Below are 18822 nucleotides of genomic sequence, written 5' to 3' on the forward strand. Positions count from 1 at the left end.
GCACTGTGATAAATAAGAATTTCAGAATCTGTAGAAAAATTACATAGTCTGTTTTTAAGGAGCTTAAATAAAAATTAGTCATGTGACATAGTAATATTAATGAAGGGAATAGACTATAAATATAGAACTTAAAAAATGTTTTACTATGTTGCACAAGTTCATTTGCAAAGTGTTAGGGTTAACATGGTTTTGGTTGGTTTGCTCAATATTTGTATGCTCAATTTATACTGTACTCTGCAACTCAAAAGATACAGGGTATCACACTGCTGCATGACCAATACATACATACACATTAATGCTAATACTTTACTTTTGTACTGAGCTTTATAGCAGACATTCCCCCCCGCCCCAACTTGCTCTATGAAGTAGGTAGCAAGTTCTAATCACCCCCATTATGATTTTAAAAATGTATGTTTACACATACAAAATAAGTTAAATATTTATAAATTTCATTTAGATTACAATATTCAAATGGAACACTTTAAGATGAGAGTATGTGACCCCAATGAGTAGCAGAAAAGGTGGGCCTACACTGTTTGAAGAGATCCCAGTCCTGACCCCTGATAACAGCTCCACAGTAGGAAGTCTTAGGGATCTGAGCAATAGCTTGAAAACTCTTTAGATTATATGAATAGTGAATGAATAAGGATTTTTTGTTTTAGGATATTTTTAAATCAATTCCCTGTCTCTTGGATTTTAAGTCTTAGTACCTAGTCTTCAGTGCCACTGTGTAAGGACCAACTCCCAATGTCAACAATTCTCTGAGGAGGAGAAAAATGCAGTGGAAGTCACTTCTTCCACAATCTGTAGGTGAAGATATTTCCATTTAAAATGTTTCCACTATTACAACAATAGAAATACATTTTAAGAACAAAAAAATAAATTTTTTAAAAGCCACCGGTTGCTTTTTTTTTTTAACTTAAAACAGTAATTTAAAGCCTGTGTGTCACAAGAATTTTTAAAATATGCAATACCTGACTAATCAGATGCATTGATCTCCTAGCTTGTTAAATATAAAAATGACAACAGCCAACACAATAGCCATCCAGTGTGAGTGAATAAAAATTACATTTTTTGTCAAATCAGCAAAAAATACATTTTTTTGGTGTGCCACAGAACTTTAGTTAGTTTATATATACCATATATTGGGATGCGTATATTTAAACACATTTAGAAATTCATACATAAATTTATCAGTTTGAAGGAAGATAAGATCCAGAGAAGACTACCTGGTACTGTAGTAGGCAGTTAGACATAAGCAAGACGATTGGCCAGGTACAGAAGATCACCTGGGTGCCTAGCAAAGGACAATTATAGGGGGGGACCTCGTCCCCAGGGTGGCCTTTCCTCCCCAGTGATGACCGGAAAAGTGAGCCACGGTGTTTTCCCGGGGTCGTGTCTCAGGACACCAAAGAATGAGCCATGCAGACCAGTAGATTTAAGCAAAATTTATTACAAGCAGATTCAGACTCCCCACAAGGGGAGGGGGACCCAATAATGGGCTGCCCGTTAAAGCCTTGTAGTCCAGGGGTATATATTTGCTACACGCCTGCTTCTATATCTGTGTCATCACCTGATTGATTCCTTCAATTGTTTTTGCCCAGCAATGGACCTAAACTTTCCCTGTTTCTATGTGTTCTCTGTTCCTATGCTGAACTTTTTCTGTTTCTATGTGTTTGTACCTCTTGTTGCTACAGGCCCTCCCCTGTTTTCCCATGCCTCCCACTTTGAGTCCAGAAACATTTTATTATTTCTGCTTGGTCGGTTCCTGTGCTTAGGCTGGTTCAAACTGCCCTGTCTGCCCCTGCCTATGTTTCACCTGCCTTTGTTTTTCACTAGACCCCTGCCCTATCTGCCTGCATTTTAAGTTAACCGGTTCACTAGTGTATCAGTGGTCTTGTGGTTTGGACCCCCTGACCTTTCCTACCTAGAGGGAACATCTAGACCTCAGTTGTATTTTAGCTCAAGGCCTAAAAAAGCAGCAAAACCAGAGGAGCAAAGCCCTGCCTGACTTCAGGACCAGCTGCATTGAAAAATGACCCCCTGCCCTGGCAACCAATCGGTGGAGACAGGATCCTGAAAGGACAGACCAGGAAAGCTGCTGAAGATTCTATTGAGATCTCCCCCCGGGACCTCCCCTAAAATCTCCACTCTTAAAACCTTGAGGACAGGGGACCCAGAGGGCTCTCCCTCCCAGGAGCACTCCTTTGCCTCCTCCTGCCCCCTGTATCACCTTTACTTTCCTCACTTCTAAGCTCCAAGGGCCCTTCCATTACCTCTATAACTTGTTTCCTAAGCCTAATTTCTTGTACGAATTATTTATTCCACCTCCCATGATTTTATAAATATTCTCTTATAGTTTGAGTCTTGGCTCTGAATTCTGTCATAGCCAGAACCCAAGAACCAAGGTCGCTGAACCCAAGTATGGCCTGACCCCAGAGGTCTAACACCTGTGCCCTTCCTGCCACCCACAACAGTACTTACTAGTTGCTGCAATTTGACATTACCCCAACGTTTATCAGAGGCTTCTTTGTTTTAATTAGCATTTTATTCCACAAAACACAATCTGGCCCCTAAGTCTAGTGGTGACCCTTCTGTGGAAAGTCCTTCATGTCACTCAGTTTACTGTTACCAGCAACAATACTAAAAATTAGTCCATGAAGATTTGGTGTATTCCTTTTAACCATGAGACACCTAATGTTGCTGTTCAGACTGGAAAGCTTACACAGGATAATGTAAGCTCTAGTAAATTCACCGTATTGCCAGTGATAATTCCTCTTAACTCAGGAAATGGTACTTGATCTTCAATATAAGTTTTGCTTTGTTGATGAAAGGGGCCACATGCTAACCTGACAAGTTCAGGGGAGGCCTGCATGGTGGTCTTGCAAACCCAGAGACCTAAAGTAACCACAAAGGATGGTCTGAAATTAAACTTTAACTAAAAACAGTTATGGTGGATAGTTACATCCTAGACTGGTATCTTCACTGACAAGGTCAACCTTTACCTTAACTTAGCCTATCTGTCTTTTTGCATCCATAATAACATATCCTTGAAATGTCTGGGTAACTTGTAATTTCCCATTTTTCCAGACACCTCAGGCCACAACCAAATGCCCTGGGCACCAGGACATGAGACCATAAATTCCTTCATTGTTATCGTTATGTTAATTGTTTACTGTTAACTATCTCATCCCAGAGGTTTCCCTGCTTTGCTTTCTCCCACTCTATCACCAATGGATTTCATGTAACCCACACAATCAATGTATAAAAATAGACGAAAAACAGCCATTCTGGGGAGCATTACCCCAATACTTGAAATTTGCTTCCTGGAAATCCAGTTTGGCTCAAATAACCTCACAAAAATTCTTTACAGGTCTGAATGTTTTTACGTTAAGAGCTATGTATTAGAAAAGATAAAACCAAGGAAACTCAGTTTGCAGGTGGGGTTAAAAATTCTAACTGGAACAAATGAGCCAGTTAAATGTTTATACCCCAGACTGAATGAACTGTGCCTGGTACATAAGCGGTGCTGATTAAAGCAGGATTGGTCAGAAACACATGGCTCTCTCCAAGCTGGCATTTCAGCCACGTGTCGGCTCTGGCAGTATAATCTAGCACCTAGCGGGAGCAATCAGGATGCACATAAAGAGGTGGGGACCACCTTATGGCCACAAAAACCACCCCCCAAGCTTAATCCATTAAAATGACACAATTCGATTAGGTAAAAAAAATAATGAAAAGGCACACGGTGAAGACTGACTTTAGAAAGGCCCCGCCTCTGCCTCTGCAATTCCGGTCCAGCCTCTGAGCAGGTCCACGCCAGCAGCGGGAAAGTTTCATGCGCGCGCAGTAGGCCTGCCCAGTGCCGCGTGGGGAAGGCGGGACTTCCCTATCTTTACGTCATTTCCAGTGCGACGCGAACGTCACTGACTTGACCGGGAAGGTCAACGGTGGCTGAGGGCGGGCGCGCGCCCACCGTACGCTCCTGGGTCGCCGACGCATGCGCGCGGGGTCGACGGAACTGTACCTGCCGCTAGTTTGTGTAGCCCGCCTTTTGGGCTCAGCCCTGGCGCACACATGCTGTGCCGGCTTGGCGGTAGGTGTCGGCGGGCGCTGCCTGTCCTGCAGCCTGGAGCCTGGGGCCCGCAGTTTGCTCCGGTCCCCACCTGCGGTGCCAAGCCCTCGGCTTTGCCAGTGTGGGCGGTGGCCTCTGTGTCTGCAGTTAACCCGGGCGGCCCCGGCGGCTGGTACGAGGCGCTGGCCACTTCGGCGCCTGTGCAAGGCGCGGAGGAGATGCTGCTCGCCGCGCACGGCGTCACGGGCCTGCCTTGGTGGGGCAGCATCCTCTTCACCACCGTGGCCCTGCGCGGCGCCGTCACGCTGCCCCTAGCGGCCTACCAGCACTACATCCTGGCCAAGGTGAGGGGCGCCGCGCCGCGCTCGGAGGCGGTCGGCTTAAGATACGGCGTACTGCCGCAGTGCTTAGGGTTCATCGTCGTGACCCCTTCATTGCTAAGAAGGTTACCTAGCATTGGCTGTGAGAAGTAAGAGATGGTTAATGATACATGCACCAGCCATCTCGTTTACCCTACTGGGTTTGTGCTCAAAGCAGGAGTGGTTACTAACCTTGTTAGAGAAATGAATGAGGAGCAGAAAAATTAAGGCAGTGAGTTACTTTACAGAATCCACACAGGGCAGATAAAAATGCAAAATTTGGGGGGCTGTCACAGAAAATATTAAAGATTTAATTAATACACTTCTAGTTCCTCAGTTTACGGTACTGGGAAAGCCGGGGATGAAACATGAAAGTGCAGGTGCAGTTCTCATTTAATCCTTACAATAACCCTGTGAAGTAGGTACTGTTGCACATTTTATTTATGAGGGAACCGGATCCTAGAGGTTAAGTAACTTGCCCAATAGCACATAGCTAAGAGTATAATCCGGAATTTGGATTTGGTTGTAACTGAGGATATCTTAAGCAATTTAACATCTTATGCTTAGACTTAAGGTTTTTTGACATGCTCAGTAAACCATATATTTTTTTTTATCCTCTCCCGAGGATTTATTTTTTTCCATTGATTTCAGACAGAGTGGGAGGGAGGGGGAGGGTGGGGAGAGAGAAAGAGATGGAAACATCAGTGTGAGAGGGAAACATCCATTAGTTGCCTCCCAAATGCAGCCTGGCCTGATGGGCTGGGATGGAACTGGCAACCCAGTACATGCCCTGACTAGGAATGGGACTCAGAACCTTCCAGTGGGAATGGGACGGCACTGTAACTCCCTGAGCCACTGTGGCTGGGCAGCAAACAAAAATTGTAAATGAGTTGAGGGGGTAGAAAATAAAATATGAGTGGTTATAAATAAAGATGCTTTATGTGCTCATAACAAATTCTACTTTTTCTTTAGCTAGGTGGAAAATTTGCAACCAGAAATACAAAATATTGCACAACACCTTAACCATGAAGTTGCAGTTCGTGCAAAACAGTTGGGGTGGTCCAAAAGAGTTGCCAGGTAAGATAATTCTGTGCATATAAGACCATGAAAATATATGTATATAATGTGAAAGTGATTATGTTAATTATATTGAGTATTCTGTAGCTTTAGCAGCAAAGTAGTTCTTTTCTTTAGTATTTTAATAAGTTTATGTGGCATGATAGTTTTATTTTTTATTTATTGATTTAAGAGAGAGAGAAAGTTCCCCTTATTTATGTATTCATTGGTTGGTTCTTGTAGAGGCCCTGACTGAGGATCAAAATTGGGATGACGCTCTAACCATTTAGTTACCTGGCCAGGATTGGCATAATTTAGGGTGTCCAAAAAAATGTATACACACACTTTGAATAGTTATAAAGGCAGTATTTATAAAAATACATTTGATTTTCAAAATTGAGCTATCAGCTGTTAAACTATACATTTTTTTGGGACACCTTGTTTTATATGCTGGACTGAAAGCAAAGAAATGGAGAAACAAAGATAAGGGCAAGTTTCTTAATTCTTTTTTTTTTAAAATATATTTTCATTGATTTCAGAGAGGAAAGGAAAGGGAGAGATAGAAACATCGATGAGAGAGAAATATTGATCGGCTGCCTCCTGCATGCTCCCCACTGGGGACCAAGCCTGCAACCTGGGCATGTGTCCTGACTGGGAATCAAACTGACCTTCTGGCTCATAGGTCGTTGCTCAACCACTAAGCCACTGGGGCCAGGCAAGTTTCATATTCTTAAAGAGACCTCACCCTACTCAAAAGACCTGCAATCAAATAATGACTGAATTAAGTACTATAAAAAAGGTTTTGTGCAAGGAGTTGGGTCATTATGGAAAGTCAGGGAAGACTTCATAGGATAAAGATACTGTGCCAGTTTGTGCTTTAGTCAACAAATTAATACAGGTTATTTTCCAAACTTGACCTTTATGAAAAGATACAGTAGGCCAGTGGTCGGCAAACCGCGGCTCGCGAGCCACATGCGGCTCACGAGCCGTGGTTTGCCGCTCTGTTGACTAATGAGTTTGCCGACCACTGCAGTAGGCAATAGCCCTCAGGAATGAGGAAGTAGAAAATGTGAATGTTATAATAGGAGCAACTGGATAGCTAGGGTGCTGTCCATCCACTGTAGTTACCCTGTGTAGTAATCTTTCTGGGGTCCTAGAAACCCTTGCCCAAGGGTGCATGACCATAGTCATCCACTGGGAACTTCTAAGTCATCATGCTTCAGTCAACCTAAGCTACTACTTAGTTCCCCAAATTCTTATCCTTACTATACTGTGACATAGTGTTCACCATTTCACAGAAATGAGAAATACATGTGTATACACATATATGTGGTTATCCATACATTTATCTCTATAGGTATAAATTTGTCAACTATTTTCATTATGAAAGTGCTTCTTTCTATTTAGTGTTAAAAAGACTTGACAAACCTGTAGTTTTGAAGTTTTACTGATCAGAGAAATCTCAGAACTACAGCTCTTTGCCAAAAGAACAGATTTACAGCTGCTCACCTGGGTTATAAATACATCCTAGGTAAGTTGGTGGCACCCTGGTGATGCAGCACTGGCATGATGATTGTTCAGCCACATCGTTATGGAGATGGGTGGCTTTCTAGAAAGGCACTCTGAAGGTTTCCTACATTTTCATTGGGACAGTCTTGAAAGGTGAAAGGGAGTTTGCCAGGTGGACAGCCAAGATAGTGGGTCGTCCACACAGATGATAAAATAATTTCCAAAGGCATGCTGATGCAGAAGTCTGATTTGTTGGATGACCTAAGCCAATTCAGGCATCAGAAAATACAGGTGTCTGTAAAGGAGTAACAGAATTACAAAGAGCCTGGAATGTCGGTGAGTGCTTCTTAATTCAAATAAATGTAGCAAACCTATTGAATGCCATACCTTTTACAAAATATACGGCAAGAGATTTAGAGATGAGTAAGACCCAGCACTTGACCTTCAAGGAGACTGTAGTCAAGAAAGTGAGACTTAACAACAGGAATAACTAATATGCTTAACAGAGAAATGAAGAAAATATTCATGAAAAAGAAATGAAGAATGGAGACCGTTTTGACAGGCTAAGAGCGCACACAGTACAAAACCACATTGGTACAAAAAAATATATTCAGGGACCAAGTAATTGAGCTTGGCTGGAATGGAAGGATTTGAATAAAATGTACTTTTACTTTTCATATTTCCTATAGAAATTGCAGTAATACCAGGTTAGTAGTGAGGTTTCCCTTGTTAAAGCCTAACTAGACAAAGATTACCATGGACAAAGCTTATAGTTTGCCAATGTTAGATTTATTAAATTGTTATGTAATTTGTATACATTGCTAGAGAATTTTCAGTAAAAGGCTTTATTTGCCTTTTATTTAGGCAGCTCCTTAATATAGCTTATGACAATTAAAAATCCTACACAAATTCTTCAGCCAATAGTGCTATGGTTATGAAGCACTATTAGTGATCAAATGACATTTTCTCCCTTTCCTTTTCCCCTCTTCCCTCAAAATAGGTTCACTTATCTAAAGAATATGCAGAGGCTTGTTTCAGATCTGTATGTTCGGGATAATTGCCACCCTTTCAAAGCCACAGTGTTGGTCTGGATTCAGCTTCCAATGTGGATCTTTATGTCTGTTGCTCTGCGGAATTTTAGCACAGGAGCAACACATTCAGAAGGTAGTTATTATAGAAGTTTGTTTCCCCCTAAATAAGTTCCCTAACATTGTCTTTGTACTCTAAAGAAAAAAGAAAAAAACACCCCATACTTTTCATAATTAGAATACTTTAACCAGTATTGCTTATAAAGGGTATAAATATACAATTTAAAATATTGAGTGTAAGCAAACTAGCTATGTTGAGAAAAATAAATCTAGAAAGGAAAGCAGTAATACTGCTTCTTAGAGATCATAATAAAATTAGTGTTATAATTTCATAATTTGGTTTCCTAACCAGGAATTGTTTTTGTATATAAACTTAAGAAGACAGAAAAGTTTTCACAGTGATAAATATAAACATTAATTAAGAAACAATATGAACTAAAGCATTTGTTTTTTACTTAATTTAAAGGCATTTCGAACCAGAAAGTAATCTGAATAGATTCTAAAGAAGCAGCTATGGCTACATATTTATTTATTTATTTTTTATTCTTATCTTTTCTGCTTCCGTATTATTGTTGCTTCCCCACAGTGAGCATGTCTTGTTTTGCAATCAATCAGTCGACTTTTTAAAAAAATATATATTTTATTGATTTTTTACAGAGAGGAAGGGTGGAGGATAGAGAGTTAGAAACATCAATGAGAGAGAAACATCGATCAGCTGCATCCTACACACTCCCCACTGGGGATGTGCCCGCAACCAAGGTACATACCCTTGACCGGAATCGAACCTGGGACCCTTCAGTCCGCAGGCCGACGCTCTATCCACTGAGCCAAACCGGTTAGGGCTACATAATTATTTAAAGTTAAGCCTAAAATGATTATTGCTACTTTTTTGTTATTGTTAATCCTCGCCCAAGAATATTTTTCTATTGATTTTTAAAGAGAGTGGGAGGGAGGGAGGGAGGGAGGGGAGAGAGAGAAACATCATGTGAAAGATTAGTTGCCTCCCACACACACCCCAACTGAACCTGCACCCCAGGTACGTGCCCTTGACAGGGAATTGTGCCCTTGACTGGAAATTGAATTGTCCACACAGATTATAAAATAATGTCCAAAGGCATGCTGATGCAGAAGTCTGATTTGTTGGATGACCTAAGCCAATTCAGGCATCAGAAAATACAGGTGTCTGTTGCAGACTCAACTCTTCTGTGCATGAGTCTGTGCTCTAACGACTTTGCACACTGTCAGGGCACTGCTATATATTTTTATTCTCTCTAAGTCTGTTTGCTACAGAAAGCTGCTTGCCTCTTTTTCTTTTTTTTTTTTTTTTTTTTAAATATAGTTTATTGATATTTTACAGAGAGGAAGGGAGAGGAATAGAGAGCTAGAAACATCGATGAGAGAGAAACATCGATCAGCTGCCTCCTGCACACCTCCCACTGGGGATGTGCCCGCAACCAAGGTACATGCCCTTGACCGGAATCGAACCCGGGACCCTTCAGTCCGCAGGCCGACGCTCTATCCACTGAGCCAAACCGGTTTCGGCTGCTTGCCTCTTTTTCAATCCAGGAAGGACTGATTTGTGTTATGGAATGAAAAGAGCCTGAATAAAACCAGTGCAAGTCTTTAGTGTGAGGGGCACCTTTTTGGAATTATCATCTTATGTCTTGTGTATTTCCTTCTGCTGTTGTAATAAATTATTTCATTTATAAACTTTCAGCAGGTTTTTCTGTGCAGGAGCAGTTAGCAACTGGTGGGGTCCTGTGGTTTCCTGACCTCACTGCACTGGATTCCACTTGGATTCTGCCTATCTGCATTGGTGCCATCAATTTAGTAATAGTAGAGGTCAGTGGTTTTAAACAAGATTGTTTGCCATTTAAATTATTAGGATTTCTGTTGTTGCTGTTCTTACATCAAATATAAATGTGTTTGAGTCTTAATTCAGAACTACTCCCTGGAGGTGAGTAGGTAACGGGTGTTACCCACTTTGTTCGGGGAGTATCAGTGTTGATTCCAATTGCTGCGACAGTACCTTCAGCAAGTAAGCACCAGCAATGTGTGCTAAATCTTGTCTGATCTTAGCTTCATCTGGCTGGGGTTCTGCCTGTAGAGCTAGAATTAAGTTTGGTTTCTGGTTGCAGGTCAACCATCGACAAACTGACTGTCTTGGGTCAGTTCCTTAACCTCTCTGGGGGACAGAATGCTCATAATTAAAGTAAGAAAGCTGAATTAGAACACTTCCAAAGTCTCTTTCAACTTACAGCATAACTTTTATAAGTCAATGGAATTATTGATTCTAATACATTCAATTTTGTGATTTGCTTTTGGTGAAGACAGTGATTAAGATGTCTAATCAATCTGGTTGTATTCCCACAATAGATTGGTACTTTGTATATATGTTTAGTATATAAATCTGTAGGCAGAGAATAAAGTCATTACCTAACTGCCATTTTTTAGTTATGCGACCCTAGAAATCATAGAATTTCTTTATAAGATGGAGTGGAAAAACACATATATATTCAATATGACCTCTTAGCCACGTCTTACCATTATCCCATGCTCCTTTACTCAACAGTTTATGGGAAGCATGCCTTTAATTTCATAAAGAGCTATTCTCAAACTCTGAAAAGAACATCAACTCTTTGAACTGGAAGAAACCTTAGAAATTATCTACCTCAGTTTGTGATCTCATAGACTTCATGTCCACTGGTCTCTGGGAAATCTCATATACCCTTATTTTCTTAGACAAGAAAAATGAAGATGATACCGTAAGGTGTTGGGTGAAAGTTTATTGAGGAAAGACTCCAGTTTAAGTGTGTGGTCTAAGTGTATTTCCCTAGATCAGTGGTCGGCAAACTGCGGCTCGCGAGCCGCGGTTTGCCGCTCTGTTGACTAATGAGTTTGCCGACCACTGACCTAGACTCTCAATTCCAGTAATTACAGGCTGTTGTTGTTCCTTGTGATTAAGCCCCTATCCCAGTGGTCAGCAAACTTGCGAGCTGCAGTTTGCCGACCACTGCCCTAGATGAACCCAGCAGTCTTGTGAACGTGGTTGGACTTAGTGAATATTTGTTAGAAGGAAGGAAGTGATAAATACAGGTCACCATGGATTAACGTTAGTCCTTTAGTCTTTCCTTTATGCCATCTACTAACCCAGTATGTATATGTTTAAGAAAAGCTCATTCTTACTTAACATACACCATGTTTCAGGCACTATTTTAACAGTTTACATTGATTAACTCATTTTTTAAAAAATACGTTTTTATTGATTTCAGAGAGGAAGGGAGAGGGAGAGAGAGATAGAAACATCAATGATGAGAGAGAATCATTGATTGGTTGCCTCCTGCACTCCCCCTACTGGGGATCAAGCCTGCAACCCAGGCATGTGCCCTTGACTGGAATCCACTGAGCCAAACCAGCTAGGGCTAATTAACTCATTTAATTCTTTGACTAATTCTGTGATATAGGTACTATTACTATTATGTGCATTTTAAGGCAGAGAAAGAGAGGAACAGAAAGATTAAGTAACTTGCACAAAGTCACATGATCACTAAATACAGGGCTGCCATGTGAACCTAGGAAGTTTGGGCCTGCAGTCTGGACTCATAATCATTACTGCTATGTTGCCTCCTAAATAAGTAATTCATAAATTATAACTGCTTTCCCTCGCCTTTGTTATTCCCCTTTATCCATGTAGCCAGATCACCAATCTTTGAGATACCAAGTTTCTTCTTTATGCCAGGCACTGTACTTAAGTACCAAAAAACAAGGGTAATGATTCATACATAGTACCTATCTTTCTTTTAAAATATGTTTTTATTGATTTGAGAGACTGAGACAGGAAGGGAGAGGGAGAGAGAGAAACATCGATGTGAGAGATCAGTTGCCTCTAGCATGCAACCCAAGCAGGGACTGAACCGGGAATCAAACTCCAGACCCTTTGGTGCACGGGACGACGCTCAACTAATTGAGCTACACCGGCCAGGGCCATAGTACCTATCTTAAAGGGACTTTCAGTCTTATAATCTTTACAAACCATTGACTTATAAAAGTTATGCTGTGATTCTATTTAATACTAGAGGCCTGGTGCACGAAAGTTCGTGCACTGTGGGGGAGTCCCTCAGCATGGCCTGCCCCCTCTCACAGTTCGGGAGCCCTCAGGGGATGTCCTCTGAGGGAAGTGACTGGACCGGTCAGGGGAAGGCACTACCCCCAATACCCCGCCGCTGCTGCTGCCTCTGGCCTGCCTCTGTGGGAGGCGACCGGGCTGAGCAGGAGAAGGCACCTACCCCATCATCCTGCTGCTGCTGCCACTGCTGGCCCTCGCAGCTGCCACCACGACTGCTGGCCCTTGGCCCTTGCTTCTTAGCGCTGGCCCCGCCCCCCGGTGGGTGGTGGGCGATCTGGGGCCACGCCAGCTGGGGGAGGGTTTGTGGGAGGTTGAGGCACAGCAGGTCACACACCGTCCAGCCTCTGTGGAGGCATGGCATCGGGACCGGGCTCACGCCATTGCGTCTGTGGCTACCTCTGCAGAAGGGACAGCACTGGGACCAGGACCGCATAGCCCCCTCTCCCGCTGCCTCTGTGGAAGGGGCTGCGGTGCTGGACTGGCCCGCAGCACCGCCTCTCCCGTGGCGCTGCCTCTCCCGCAGCACTGGTCCTCGGCCCTCGTAGCTGCTGCGGTTTTATCCAGAAGGATGTCTAGAAGACGTCCGGTCTGTCCAGTCTAATTAGCATATTACCCTTTTATTAGTATAGATAATTGAATCTCTTCTTTATTGCTATTAATTAAAGCTACATTTAAGACTTCTGCATAATTACTAAGTTTTATAAAAGATAGATGATCAACCAAATAAACTTATCAGTGTTTTTTTTTTTTCCTTTGGTTAAAATGTAAGTGAAAGCCATTTATGCCTTTTACTAATCATGGTATGTGTATATATTCTGCCCTTCAGATTGTTGCTCTACAAAAAGTTGGAATGTCTCGTTTTCAGACGGGTGTTACCTACTTTGTTCGGGGAATATCCGTGTTGATGATTCCAATTGCTGCGACAGTACCTTCGGTCAGTAAACACCAGCATTGTGTGCTAAATCTTGTCTGATCTTAGCTTCATCTAGCTGAGTTCTATCTCTTCTCCTGAGCTTTCTCTGAAAACTCAGTCCCTTACTGGTTTCTGAGTTTTTCTCTAATAACTAATTTACTATCTCTATCACCGAGGAACAAAAATTTCTTGGGACTGGTTGATCTTCCTTTATGTGAATGTGTCTTAACTCTCTTACTAAATCAAACTTTTTTCTTTTTCCATTTTGCAAAGTGTCTTGCACACTACTATGAACAAAGTATTTGCTCTGTTTGATTAGTTGATATATTGAGTTCTTTCCATCTATATCAGGGTCCTCAAACTTTTTAAACAGGGGGCCAGTTCACTGTCCCTCAGACCGTTGGAGTGCTGGACTATAGTTTAAAAAAAAACAACTATGAACAAATTCCTATGCGCACTGCGGGCCCGGGACGAGTCAGCTGCTAAGCAGGACAGGCAGCGGCACTCGGCGGGCTGGATAAATGTCCTCGGCGGGCCGCATGTGGCCCGTGGGCTGTAGTTTGAGGACCCCTGATCTATATAGACTTAGCTGAGGAATTGAGCACTTAAAAAAGAAGCAAACTTTGTGCCAAGTCCATATGTGTTCATATATAATATTATTTAACCTCATACAACTCTATGAGATAGGTACACTTGTCCCCATTTATTTGTAATTAAACTTTTATTTTTATTTTTTTAAAATATATTTTATTGATTTTTTTATAGAGAGGAAGGGAGAGGAAGAGAGAGAAACATCGATGAGAGAGAAACATCAATCAGCTGCTTCCTGTACACCCCCTACTGGGGTTGTGCCCGTAACCAAGGTACATGCCCTTGACCGGAATTGACCCTAGGACCCTTTAGTCTGCAGGCCAACACTATCCACTGAGTCAAACCAGTTAGGGATAAAGAATATTTTTATTGATTTCAGAGAGGAAGGGAGAGGCAGAGAGAGATAGAAACATCAATGATGAGAGAGAATCATTGATTGGCTGCCTCCTGCACCGCCCCTTCCTCCCCCATTCGGGACTGAGCCTGCAACCCAGGCATGTGCCCTGGACCGGAATTGAACTTAGGACCCTTCAGTCCCAGTCCACAGGCTGATGCTCTATCCACTGAGCCAAACTGGTGAGGGCTGTAATTAAACTTTTATAGAAATAGAGAAATTGTTATGTTTGCAGTTATTTCATACTAGAGGCCCGGTGCACAAAATTCGTGCACTGGGGGGGGGGTGGGGGGTGGGGAGGAGTGTCCCTCAGCCCAGCCTGCACCCTCTCCAATCTGGGACCCCTCGGGGGATGTCTGACTGCCGGTGTAGGGCCAATCCCTGTGGCAAACCAGTTAGACCTGCTTCTCTCTTAATTCTCCACCATCCACAGTCCGTAATTTCTGTCCTTCAGGCCCCAATATGGCCGTGATGGCTGCCAGAGCTTGTCATCTGCAGGAGTGGTAAAAGGGTGCTTCATGTGCAGTAGCCCTTGGAGGGAGCCTTGCCAGCTGTCCCACCAAACACTCCTGCTTACCTCTTAGCTATCTAGCCACACCTCACTGCGAAGAGGCTGAGAAGAAGTCTTTCTCTTTGCCATGGCAGTATACCCTTCTGGAAATTAGGACTTTATTACTAAGGAAGAAGAGTGATTTTTAATAGACAGCTTATAGTCTGTACAGTTGAGTCCAGGGTACTTTTTGCTTAGTGGATAAATCAGATGATGGTGATAGCTAATGTTTAGTCAACAATGACTTTGTGCCAGGTACTATTTGAAGTGGTTTGCATATATTAGCTCTTATAATTCTCCCAACAATGCACTGAAGTAGCTGCTACTGTAATCTCCACTTTAGTGATGAGGAAACTTAAGCTCAGAGAGGTTAAGTAACTCATCTAAGGTTCCTCATCTGTTAAGTGGCCGAGTCTTACACATCCAGGCAGCTTGGTTCTTGCTCTTAACTACAATGGTAATCTACCTTTGATGATGTGTTACTTTCTGCTCCTAAAAACTTGCTTTTGGAACAAATGCAAGTGCTTAATATGGACCACACACTACCATTCTATGTGAGTTATCTCATTTATTCTTCGCAGCATCCTTCTGAGATAGGTATAGTCCTGTGACCATTTTATAAATGAGGAAACTGAAACAGAAGAAAAATAATTTACCCAAAGTCAAATAAATGGAATTCAAACTCAAGCAGTTTGACTCCAGGGCTTGGACTCAACCACCACACAGTCATGCCTCTGGGTTCTGGTGACCTTCTGATGCCAAAGAAATGTTTGTATGGGATTGTTTTTAGAGACTGTAGAACTTAGTCACTGACGTACATACATCAATCTGGATGGTAGTACAAAAGAAAAGTGAATATAATGCTGAGCTATAAGTCTCAGAAAAGGCAAAGATAATGCATTCCTGACCATCCTTAGCAACTGGTTACTAGAAAATTTGGTAGATAGATGACTACATGGAGGAAAGTGAAGTCTAGGGAGGCTAAGTTTGCCATCATAAATGGCTGTGCCTCTAGGACCCTGCCTCCCAATTATGGCATTTTATCAGGACTCTTGGTGGGGAAAAAGCTTAACTGCCAAAGAAAGGCAGTGAGGGAGCCCTTTTTGCTTTTTGGTCTTTCTTTCATCCTTCTTTCTTACCTATTAGACCCGTCACAGATATCTAATTGCCATTGCAGGTCTTGTTTAGTCCTAGTGTACTTCTATTTGCAGAGATTATAATTTTCTTTGTCTGTGAAGCTTGGTGTCTGTGGAGAATGAGCGGTGCTAACGTTCATGTCCTCTTTTTTTTATAGTCACTTGTTCTCTACTGGTTATGCTCCAGCTTCATGGGCCTTTCACAGAACTTGCTGCTGCGTTCTCCTAGGTTTCGCCAATTTTGCCGTATACCGTTGACCAAGGGAGATTCAGACACTCCTTATAAAGACCTCTTTGCTGCTTTCTACACCAAGTACATTTCAAGAAAATAACATACTTTTCAGCAATTTTGAAACAGAAGTATCACTAACACTTTAATATACTTAGAAGATTTATTCAGATATGATTTAATTTGCCCTTATTTAAAATCTTGAACTCTGTGAAGTATTGTGTTAAAATATAGTCCAGTTATATTTGACATTACTTAAAATCTTTTACATGCTAGTATGTAGGTGGCATGTTTGATTGTATCCCAAGAATATAAAAGTGCCTGGTTTTGTTTATGAAATTACAACTTGCTAGAGGTGGTAGAAATTTGGAGAACAGGACTAGATACTAAATGATGTCAAATTGTACTGAATAGTCCCACCCATGAAAATTATATAAAACAAGAGAATCCAATGAGGCATTTCTAAAAATTTTGGAGGTCTGAATGATCCTATTCCTGTTTGAGCATCTAATAAAACTATGTTTTCTCTTCAAAAAAATCCTCAGACTGACAACATAGGGCCTTCAGGCCCTGAAATGCCTCTGGTAACTCCTGGTTAAGAAATCTTATTTGAATGGAACATACATTATCAGTGAGTCGTTTTGTGATTTTTTAAAAATGGACTTGAGATACATGGTGGTAGAGGAGTCCATGCATGCAAGAAAGTACCTAATATGGTAGGTGGTGTGTTCTCTTAACCACGTTCTGTAAGAAGACAGACAGTGTACATTCCTTTTCCTAAGATTTAAGAAGTCTGAAATACAAAGTATGGAACTAAGTACTGCTAGAGCAAAGTGAAGCATCTTAAGCTTAAGCTTGTTTAATCAAAGGAGGGTAAACCAGAATGGGCTACTGATTTTGGAGGTGATTTTATAAACTTATTTATTTGGGAGGATTAAGTACTCTAATGGGTTTAAACAGTGGTAGATGTTTGATATAGGAAAAATTGACAGGTAATATAAATTGTGGAACCAGTAGTCTGCTTGTTTAACTCAAAAAGATGATGAAATTAATTCTGGTTGAGATATTTAGGAATAAATTTGACAGGCATTTGAGAAGATTATAAATTTTCACTGAGTTGGAATATGAACCTGTTTCTGAGATGCCCTATTATTCCATCTTCTGTTTTACTACAATAAAAACTAAAATGAAGGTAATAAGTCATTTCTTGAGTGATATCTATTATATCTTAGCCATTTTGGTTGCCATGTTATTGCAACTCACTGAGAATTTAGAGGAAGCATTTGAGACTAGGTTCTCTTTTCGTGACTTCCCAGCCCTGGTTTATGATTGAGACAAACCTGCTTTCCAGTAAAGGCATTAAAACTTATGTACAGTCAATCCTCATTCACAGATTTTGTATTTGCCTATGTGCTAAAATTTATTTGTAAACCCCAAATCAATACAATACTTTTGATGACATTCTTGGACATACACAGAGTAGCACAATGAGTCACCTGAGGCACATTTTCCCAGGAGGTCAAACAAGGCAATGCTGTGTGTTCATATCTCAGCTTTCAAACTGTGAGTAATCGTCCTTTTTCCGCTTAGTGCTGTGTGGGTGGGGTGTTTCTCATTTCTGTGCTTTTTTTGGTTATTTCTCTAGTTTAAATGGCCTCTAAGTGTCATGCTGAAGTGCAGCCTCATGTTCCTAATCACAAGAAGCATGTGAAGCTTCCTAAGGAGAAAACACCTGCATTGGATAAGCTTCATTCAGTCAGGAGTCTGTTGGCCATAAGTTTAATGTAAATGACTCCACAATACATTGTATTGATGGTTGACAGATGTGACTAGAGGCTCACAGGAACCTCACTCTGTAGGAGTGTTTCAGTATTCTCTAATTCAGTCTTTGTGCTGACTTATGAAAATAACTACCTCAAATAACTGTTTGCAACATACACCAGTACAATCAAGGAAGCAGAGATAGAAATGTGTATCCTCATTTATAGCAAAAAGAGGAGGGGAGATTTGGGGACAATTTTGGTTCTCTCTGGAATAAGTTGGCTCTTAGTATATGTATCATTGTGTACTGATTCAGATATTTTTCTTATGACGGGATGAGGGAAGTCAGCCCCTTCCATTGACTACTCAAAAAAGTGTCATTTTCTTAAAAGTGAAAAATAGCTGAAACCGGTTTGGCTCAGTGGATAGAGCGTCGGCCTGCGGACTGAAGGGTCCCAGGTTCGATTCCGGTCAAGGGCATGTACCTTGGTTGCGGGCACATCCCCAGTGGGAGGTGTGCAGGAGGCAGCTGATCGATGTTTCTCTCTCATCGATGTTTCTAGCTCTCTATCCCTCTCCCTTCCTCTCTGTGAAAAATCAATAAAATGTATTTAAAAAAAAAAAAAAGTGAAAAATAAAGGCATGCTTGACTCTCCCTTTCAAATAGGTAAATCTCCTTTCATGTGCACACTTTATCTTGTTTACTGTGATTCCCCTTGATTTCATGTTGTACATTTGTATCTTTTTTCATATGTATATTTTACCTAGTTTGCTATTGCTCTCCCATTTTCAAACTTTTTGAATTGCTTTTCCAATATATACAATAAGTTTATTTGAAAAAATAAGGCCATTCATTCCAGATCTCAGAATAATTTCTGATAGAGTTGGGAGTGACTGGGATCTTGGGATATACTCCTGTATAAAGAAAACCAGTGTGTTATGAACTGGGGTGAATCAGTCACCTGACTTTAGGCTGGTAAATATCCCCCTCATTTCTTTCTCCAGGTGGATTTTATAGCAAAATAGAGGCCTGGT

The 18822-nt window shown here is 41.5% G+C and overlaps 1 protein-coding gene across 2 annotated transcripts; it reads left to right on the forward strand.

Moving 5' to 3' along the window:
• The first annotated feature begins 3902 nt into the window (after positions 1-3902).
• COX18 (cytochrome c oxidase assembly factor COX18) lies at positions 3903-18449 on the forward strand. 2 transcript variants are annotated; one of them, XM_080642693.1, is made up of 6 exons: positions 3903-4419; positions 5411-5511; positions 8000-8163; positions 9805-9929; positions 13040-13147; positions 15956-18449. In XM_080642693.1, exons 1-6 carry the CDS (start codon positions 4078-4080, stop codon positions 16127-16129), a joined length of 1014 nt encoding a protein of 337 aa, XP_080498819.1. In that variant the 5' UTR covers positions 3903-4077; the 3' UTR covers positions 16130-18449. The 2 variants fall into 2 exon arrangements, with proteins under 2 accessions (XP_080498819.1, XP_080498820.1); XM_080642694.1 differs by having other exon boundaries at positions 4017-4419; positions 9808-9929; positions 15956-18400.
• The last annotated feature ends 373 nt before the right edge of the window (positions 18450-18822 follow it).

Source organism: Plecotus auritus, assembly GCF_963455305.1.
Source record: "Plecotus auritus genome assembly, chromosome: 1".
Classification (NCBI taxonomy): domain Eukaryota; kingdom Metazoa; phylum Chordata; class Mammalia; order Chiroptera; family Vespertilionidae; genus Plecotus; species Plecotus auritus.